The sequence below is a fragment of the Aythya marila genome (genome assembly GCF_965140915.1).
Source record: "Aythya marila genome assembly, chromosome: 15".
NCBI classification, from domain to species: Eukaryota; Metazoa; Chordata; class Aves; order Anseriformes; family Anatidae; genus Aythya; species Aythya marila.
In genome coordinates this window covers 10436625-10445455 of record NC_139056.1, presented here as the reverse complement: position 1 = coordinate 10445455, position 8831 = coordinate 10436625, and the positions used below count along the sequence as shown (strand labels likewise).

General features: G+C 42.8%; 2 protein-coding genes across 3 annotated transcripts in view; both read right to left on the bottom strand.

The window, feature by feature from the left end:
- LMTK2 (lemur tyrosine kinase 2) overlaps nucleotides 1-8831 on the bottom strand; it is a 59950-nt gene that overhangs the window by 7804 nt on the left and 43315 nt on the right. The window lies entirely within an intron of this gene.
- On the bottom strand, nucleotides 4408-8386 carry BHLHA15 (basic helix-loop-helix family member a15). The gene is made up of 2 exons (XM_082772677.1): nucleotides 7546-8386; nucleotides 4408-4948 (listed from the first exon to the last, which is right to left on the bottom strand). The coding sequence occupies exon 2, from the start codon at nucleotides 4910-4912 to the stop codon at nucleotides 4412-4414; it is 501 nt and encodes a 166-aa protein (XP_082628803.1). The 5' UTR covers nucleotides 4913-4948; nucleotides 7546-8386; the 3' UTR covers nucleotides 4408-4411.

Sequence of the window (8831 nt, the reverse complement as noted above, 5' to 3'; positions counted from 1 at the left end):
CTATGTTTTGCAAAGAAGCAGCAGTAATTTAAAAAGAAACTGAATGTCCATGTGAATGTCCATGACCCAAGAGAAAAACATGATCGTTTTGTGCTACTTATGTTTTATTGAACTGGAATTTACAGTGGGGTAATTTTAATACTGATTTCTTCAACTGTGTCATGTGTAAAATGTGACGTACTAGAACTAATAGTTTTGTCAAAACAGGCAAGCATTATAGCCACAATGTATTTCTGACCCTTTACCATAGCTGCTACAGAACTATACAAATGTGAATCTTTGCATATGACCATTACATATATTTAATTTTTGTATTACAGTTCTCATCCCTACATTTCTCATATTCACGTCTTCCATGCTACATTTCAGATTCATATTTGAGTAGAGATATCAATATAACCAAATTACAAGCATTTCCATGATTTGCACTGCAAACATCCATACATGCACCTAACTTTGTGCATGTGAGCCCTGTTTACATAAGCCTGTAGGTTTGGTCACGCTACTCTTGCTCACATCAGTAAAATTAAATTCTGTACAACTCAGCTTAGGATGCAGTTACCAGTAAGGGCCAATTTTTCTATATTGGCACTCAACAAATAATATCTTAACAAAAAGAATCACTGGTTTCAGCAAGACTATGTAGAGAGCATGGTCTCTCATTCAGTCTTGGTTACAGAGGCTAAGTCTCACGCTAGATTGTCGGGACAAACTGCAATAGATCATGTGTAGTCTCCACCTTAACTGGAACCCTAATCACTAAGGTATACAGATAGATACCTACCTAATGATGTTGGAAGGGACCAGACACTTGAAGAGTTAGACTGTGCACCAGATAATTGCAAATTATACGTTTGTAGCATAAAAGAGAAGAGGGGATCTTAAATAAGATTCTGGCTTCACAGGTAGGAATTCAAAACAACTGTGCTGGTACCAGTGGAATCTGTCACCATATACTTAGGCAGGTTTAGGAGGAGGCTCTACATTTTGCTTTTAGTAAGCTATTGATTCATTCCTTCTTCCAGCAAGAAACCATGTTTTTTTCCCCAGAAAAGCATTTTTCCTGTCTTTTACTTATCTTAGTTAGACTGTGATGTGAAATTATTGTTTGAAATCATTATTTGAAATCCAGTCTGTGGGAAGTGCTGAGAAAGCATTCTCTCCCAGTAGCTTCAGGAAGGCACCACCTTTTCTCCTCTGGCAGCAGTTTACAATCATTTTCCCTCTGTGTGTGACTATATATGAAGTTATTTTTATATGAAAAGCAGTGTGGTGTGGTCTCAGTACTGTATTTGTAGAAGTAAAGCTTACGTTTGCACGTATTTAAAGAATATATTTGATATTCTAATGCCAAGGAAAGCACTGTTTCGAAACCCAAATGTGAATGAAGATTGAAGATGCTTTACTATTTAAAAAAAATCTGTTGATCTTTCCAATATGTGATTACAGATTTCTGTTTTATACATACATTGTGGAAATATCAAAAATAACATTTTGTGTTAATTACCATAAACAGGTTTTGCGTAACTTGCACAGTATCTTGTCCAAATAAATAACTTTATCATGTATTTTTAGAGAATTATTAGGATTGTATTTTCTCTGCAGCATATCAGAAAAGTTTTTTTTTCATTAATAGTCAGTGTCTACATGGCCAACTAGCTAATTGATTCCATACAATAAGCTCTATAATGTTCCTTTGCATCTTTCCCTGCACTTCCAAGTTTCACCTACTTTACTGTAAAACACTGGCTTTAAGTGAACACAGGTAACTTATGTTTGAATATTAAGTATTTGCTTTTTGAAACTGTTAATTAGAAAATGGATTAATTTTAAAAGATAATACCATTGTTATGGCTAACTAAAATCAGGAAAAGTGACTTTAAAACAATTTTGAAAAATAAAAGTAATTTATCAGAAAAATATGCCTCTTATGAAATCCCTTTTAACACATCCTCAGGAGTAGCACTTTGCAGCAAAGAACCCTTCGGGCACCTGCTGCTGCTGCGTTGAAGTGTGCTGGTGCCACGCCTGGTGGTTCATCAGGGTGGCAGCACTGAGAGGACTACTAGCCTCTGGTCTTTGGTACTGCAGCTGCAGCCAGGTACTGCGTGCCACTTGGGGACTGATATTTGAAATAATGCCTCTTTGTTTGCAGTAAGTCCTATCAGAAACACGCTGCCGCAAGCATTTGAACTCTGTACTTGTAACAGCACCAGGAAGCGGCGCTTGGAGTGATAGGCATTTCTTCCATCCACAGCACTGTTAAAATACTGGTTTTCCAACTCACTTGTTGCTTCCTCTGCCAAAGTAACCAAAGAGCACCTCAGCCACCTGCTCTCCCACAGAAACATCTGAGAAGGCACTGAGGACCTGGAAAACGCTCACATCTCCTGTGTAATGCACAGCTCCGGTGGACCTAATGACTTTGAAAGAATCCCGCAGACGTAGCTCCAATTAGCAGCACGCAGCCGTTGCTCCCCTCACACCACACACGACTGAGGCCGGACAGGGCCTGGGGCACTCCTGCCAAAGCACCTCATGGCCGCTGCTGCCTGGCACAAATCCCTGCTGCCCCGGGCACCCTGCCATCACTGGCCCTCTCTGCCACCACAGCTCATACACCCCAGTCAGAACGATGCTCTCACGGCCACAGGAGGGTTTCACAGAACCTCCACTGGGTTGCGGTCATTGCACGAGCAGACTAGAACTGCGAGTCGCCAGGGCAGGGATGGGGTAACGTTTCATTTTCAACACAGGCTATAACATCCAGTGCCCCCATCCCAGAAGGACAGCGGATTTTATAAGTTAATTCACCAGAAGGATGCTACGTGTATTTCAATATGTTTACATACTGCCTGATAGTTTGCTTCCCTTTCTGTAGAAGAGTAGAGAAGCACTGTGACAGCTGAGCACTAGCAGTATGCTTCCCTAGTAGAGAAGATTTTGTTAAATGAAAAATTTATGGTGAGAAATCACCAATTAAAGCCTAATGAAGCATCCCTTGCTGTAAAAGAAAGGGTGTAAGAACTGAAAGAAAATGTCTTAGCGTTACTCATAGCTCCCATTACAATCAGACAACATATGTTAAGTGAATTACAGATAAGGAGCACCTGTTCTATGAAGTACGATACAGCAGCACCATTACTGCAAGTCAAATCTGTAAGAGACAAGGTAATACTTTCACTAACACTTAAGTAGTAGGACGGGTAACCACAGGCATCCTAAACATGCATGAAAACAGGTTGGAACCTATGGAAATCAAAGCCAAGAAAGCAGGATCCAAATCATTTCACTGCCCCTAAGTAAGACAACCACACAGAGACAACATTAAGTTGTTCCATATCATATAGCTGTAGATGTCCGTAGTGAAGGGTAATTCACATCCCTTACAAGCCTGTCTGTGAAACCTTTCAAAGAAAAGTTTGAAAATGAGAATTTTTCAGTGACAAAACATTTTTCAATGAGATGGGAAACAGATTAAAAAAATAATTTTCCTGTTTGAAGAGCTCCTGCTTCATTTATTTTGTTTCATAACACCAGAATCTAGCACTAGTCCAGAAAGAATCTCAATCACATTACAATCTTCATCAGCTAATAATTGGTAACTGGAAAGATCATTGCCTAGCTTAAGACTATACTAAAACATTTTTATACTTTTTGCAAAGATGACTGATTTGTCCATTATTTAATATTTGTATTACAACGGCAGCCAAAGGACCCACTTAAGAAAATCTCCACATCCAGAAGCGTCTTCTGTATGCTTCAGAAACATAAGCCATAAAGTGTCTAAACAGTTTATGATCTAAGATAGCTTTGTAGTTGCTTAGGAGTATTTCAAAAGTCTATGCTTTGCAAGGTTTGAAATTATACTGTGCATTTTAAATACAGTAACTCATCTGTGTTTTGGACCCAAATAAAGCAAGAGAGTCTTCCATCATCTTCAGTCATTGTCAGAGCTGATCCAAAGCACTCAAGATAAATACTCAGATTTGGTGGCCAATTTCACATATGTGCTACTTTGCTCGCCAATTTTGTCAAGTTTGCCATCAATGTTGATTTTCTTCAGTAGCAAGATAGACAAGAACCAATTCACTGAATGGTTGGTGATCAGTGTTACAGCCAAGATTCTCAATAAATATGAGTGAACTCAGGTGACTCAGGCCTTAAAAATGAACTCACAACCTTTCCCAGGAGTATAAGCTCCAAAAATTCCTTATAGTTTAGGATAACTTTATATGCAGCTATAGCTGTTAATGTTACCTGTTTGTCTTTTAATGGAAAAAAGGAGGATAGAGAGAATTTGAAAGATTTTTTTTACCTCCAGCTATGTACTTATATGTATTATCATGCAAGGAGGAAGAGGAATGAAGGTAGTAAGCTAACTGTAGGTATTTTTGTTGAAGCTATAAGTCTATGTGGTATGTTTTTGCGGATGTTCCTCATGATCATCATCTACATACTGCTGTTGATAATGCTGGCACAGTTTAGAGCCCCAGGCTCCCCCCATCCCTTCTGCAGCTGGGAAGTGTCCGTTGGACATATTGAGTATAATGGAGGTCAATGATTTAATGTAATTTTTAGCCAGTGTGAGAGTCTCTATTTTGGAAAGTTTATTCTCAGCTCTCACATGAGGGATTACCTCCCGCAAGGCCTGGAATGCGTTGTTGAGCTTGTGCATTCTCTGCCTCTCCCGCTCGTTGCTTTCCAGTCTCCTCAAATGTCTGTCTTTACTGCTCCAAGGATGCTTGGCTCTGGCCGCAGTAATCTTGCTGCTCTCCTTACTTCTCCCATTCCTCCTTTCTTTGTGTCTCAAGCATTTCACCAGTTCTTTCTTTTTCATTGCTGACTCCTCTGAAAATGCTTCTTTATCAACAGTATTCTTTTGCTTCTTCCCTTTGGCTTTAGTCTTCATGTTTCAGTAGATGTACTGGTATTAAGCATCAATGTGCTGCAAAAACATGACACCAATATCTTTAATTGTTGAACAGTTCAACACCAAACAAGTGATCTGATGCAGGTTTGAGAAGTTCTGTACTGGAAGACCAGCACTGACTCAATTTAGCAATGTGCATTTTAGAAGTTGTGGATGGTACTAGCCAAGATGAGCTATGCCAATGAATCAAGGAGAAAATCCTTTTTCAGAGAACAGATTCCCCCTTCAGCTGGAAGGGGTTACAGAGGGAGCAGAGGCCAAGTGAATGGAACCACTAAAACAAAGATGAAGCGAACACCACCTGGTGCCCTCACGGATGGAAAGGCAAGTGAAAAACAGACACCTTTCTACTTTCTTGTATATAGGCCTCAAAGTGGAGTGATCTGTCCTCTCACTGCATGCAACATAAGCAAATGGTCTCCAGGCTCAGCCAGTCATCGGCCATTCATTTGTAGATGTCTACTGGCATGCTTAAACTGAAGCCAAATTGTTTTTTTCCAGCGTAAAAATGGATTTTAACCCTGCTCCTCTATTGAACTGACAGCACATTCAAATAGCGCTGAAATCATTAGTAATCATTGTGCTGGAATCATCTTTGGATGGTAGAAGTGCTGGCCTCAGTCTCCTTTCAGCTATGGTGTTATCAGTGTTATCATATCTCTTTATATGAAAAGAGAGTTTAGGCAGTCATGACACTTGAACAGAAAACACCGGTGATAACTGTGTAAGTATAGCATGTCAAAGCAGGGTCTCCCTTAAGAGAAAACAGAACAGAAATGTAAACAAGTTGAGATTCTACTTTTCAGATCTAAAGATCTCAACCAGAAAAAAAGCCTGTGGGAAGAGGGAGCCACAAATCAAACCATGCCAGGAGCACAACGATCAATTAGGTTTGATAACATATTGCCTCTATCTCACGTCCTTCTATTTTTTCCTAGCTTCAGCTATCAAAAGTAATAAAACCACACAGTGCCTCATCATACGTATGCAGATTTCTGTGTGGAGCATTAGACAGAACCCTCAGGCTCTTATTTAAAGTAACTTCTCAAACTCCCGGCAATTGCTTTTAGTAGGAATAGGTTTCTACTGTGTTTATGAGCAGTCCACTAGAGGGAAACATGACCCACTAACTCCTGTAGCTCAAACTCCTAGCAGTAACATTTTCACCCACAGCTCCTCTGCATTCTGGGCCAGTCCACAACACCCACAAGCACAATGCCCACAGTTTCTTCACACACACAGCCTATTTCTCTTTCAGACAAGCAAAGAGGAGGAGAAAGCAGGCAGGCCAGGTACTAACTAAAGGAGGTGAGCATTTCTCAGCTAGAGATTTGTTTGTTTCTTGTTTGTCCAAGCCCCTTCACAGGTGTCTTTCACTCCTTGTTTACTCTCAGTCTCATCCTTGAGGTGCCAGCTGTAGCTGCTACAACAGTGCAAGCAGCAATTCCTTGCTGGTGGTCTTCCCAGCTCTCAGTTCTGCTTTTTGATGCTATTATACAGGTCAGAAAATTTCTGGGTATTAATAACACAGAACAAAATAGTAAATTATGAAGCAAGGGTGGACCCTAGATATAATGAGGGCTAGAGCAGTTTGATGTAGCATTAGCAGGATTCCTACTATACACCCAAAGTAACACACTATACTTGTGTGACTGACAGCTGCTGGGAAACAGCATTTCCCTTTTTAACAACAAATAATTATGGGGCGTAACTGCAGTTACTGTCCCAGTGTGAGTGTAATAGAGTGCTATTTATCATCCAATTTGTCCAAAAAGCCACAGCAATGTTCCTTCCTCTTGTGTTAGCAGGGAAGGTGATGACAGTGAAGTTTTCCCCTCCCCTAGCTCAGATTTTGCCACGCTTGAAGACAGCAGTCTCACAGCAACCCTTCCTCTAAAAGCAAGAATCAACGTTACTGTGACTATTTCCAAAAATTCTTCCCTCCACCTTCAACCAGTCCATGTAGTCACAGAAAGGTTTGGTCTTAAACAATGCATTTGTATGCTGATGCTAATATACGAGTGGTTTTAGAAGTTGTTGAGCCAATAAAAGAAACTTGCCACAGGTGCCAACCCAGTACAGGTCATCACAATTAGCTGCAGCAGGCTGTAGAGTTCCCAGCTGTGTTGCAGTAACAGCCACTTCCCCTTCTCGCTCTTTAGGGGTATTTTCAGCTGTTGGGCATTTACAGAACTCAGTTCCTTGCCCATAAGGTAACAGGAGGTTCATGGAAGCAGCCAGCAGAGAAAGCTTTAAGGACAGCTCAGGACACTTCAGCAAACCACAGGAGCAAAGAATAAGTGTTAAACTGCAGGTGAGGGTGAGCAGATGGGATGACATGGGATAAGAGAGTATTCAGCTGGCTGAAGTTTACTTTCAGACTGCCACACGCTGCTGTAACCCCCTGAGAAACTACCTCATGGAGCCACAACCAGAATCCTTGGCACAAACAGAGAGATGGCATAGGTGCAGAGAAAGAAGTGGAAGGTAGAGGGGATTCAGGAGACAAAGACTTGGGTTGTCAAGAGAAACCAAAAAGAAAAAGAACAGCCAAATACCAGCAAGCCGCTATGTCCATCCATCAGGGCTAGCATTCATCCTCTGTGACTTACCGCTGTCACCAGCCGTGGAGAAGGCACCTAGAGCCCAAAGGACATGACAGAGGCTTCTGAGGAATCAGGAGCAGCGGCAGGGTCCGTGGGGGCACTGCTTGCCCTTGGGGCCCTGTAAAGAGCCTGTGAGGGACCTTGGAAAGAGGAGCCCATGAGGCTCCCTCACGCTGAGAGGGGAGCTGAAGGGACAGTGTGGGGAAGTGCTGCCAGGAGCCCCCGAGGCTGGTGCTGCTGCTGTGCTCTGGAGCTCTGCCTGCAGTGTGGTGAGGCAGCAGCCCTAGGGCTGTGCGGCAGTCTGTGACAGACGGGCCCGCTGCTCGCCACGCCACGCCGGAGGTGTCTGCGACACGACACGTTGCATTACCAGCAGGGGCGGGCCTTGCAGCTGCCAGCAGGCGTGCAAAAACAACACAAGCGGTCCCTACCAGCACCCTGCCGCACTGAGGCCAAGCAGCACGGTTCAGAGCTGGGTTCCAGCAGAGGAGTTGTGCACGCGCAGCATTGCCGCAGCCCTCTCTCATGCGGAGGTAGCCAGGAGCACAAGGCTCCTGTGGTTTGGAGGGTCACAGGGCTCTGAGTGAAACCAGACAATTACAACGCTCCCAGGGGAGGCAGAACTGGGGCAGCATATGGAGGTGGTGCTGCCAGACTGATAGAAGCTAAGCCACACAGATCGATACACACTTGTCACTGCAGGAGGGGTGAGTCTCAGACTTCCTTCAGCAAGTGGAGTGTCCTCAGGTGGCAGAGAAGAAAGGCTATCCCAGTTCTCTGTTCTGCCCTGGGCAATACAAGTTACCGTATCCCCTGCACGACAAGGGCACAGAGCCAAAGCACTTCCATCCCCTGCAAGAAGGCTGCTGCTGACAGATTGCGAGAGCTCAGATTCTTTGATAGATCAAAGCTCTGTATTGGACAGCCAGTTAGTGCCGTGGATGGGATCTTTTACATCTGTTCTCAATAACAACCAGTATCTTGGTCAAATTTCAGCCCACTAGTTATACTTTAGCTAATAAAGTCGTCATCTTGATATCAGTTTCTTGTTCCCAGGTTTGAACAGTTTCAGGTTTAAACAGTTTCCAGGAGCCATGAACAGCTGTCAGACAGATGTGGGGGCTTCCACACCAGCCTCCATTATCTACTTACATTGCTGTGCCATCGTATCTCAACAGGTAACGAGGAAAAACAGCTCTCTCATGCCTCTGGCAGTGTCATGGCTGACATAGTCTGAATCTCAAGTGAAAGAAGCTACCCGTACAGGTAAGTACTACATTAACTTGGAGATC

Excerpts from the sequence above, each read along its gene's own strand:
- BHLHA15 (XM_082772677.1), bottom strand. The coding sequence starts at position 4,912 with ATGAAGACTAAAGCCAAAGGGAAGAAGCAAAAGAATACTGTTGATAAA.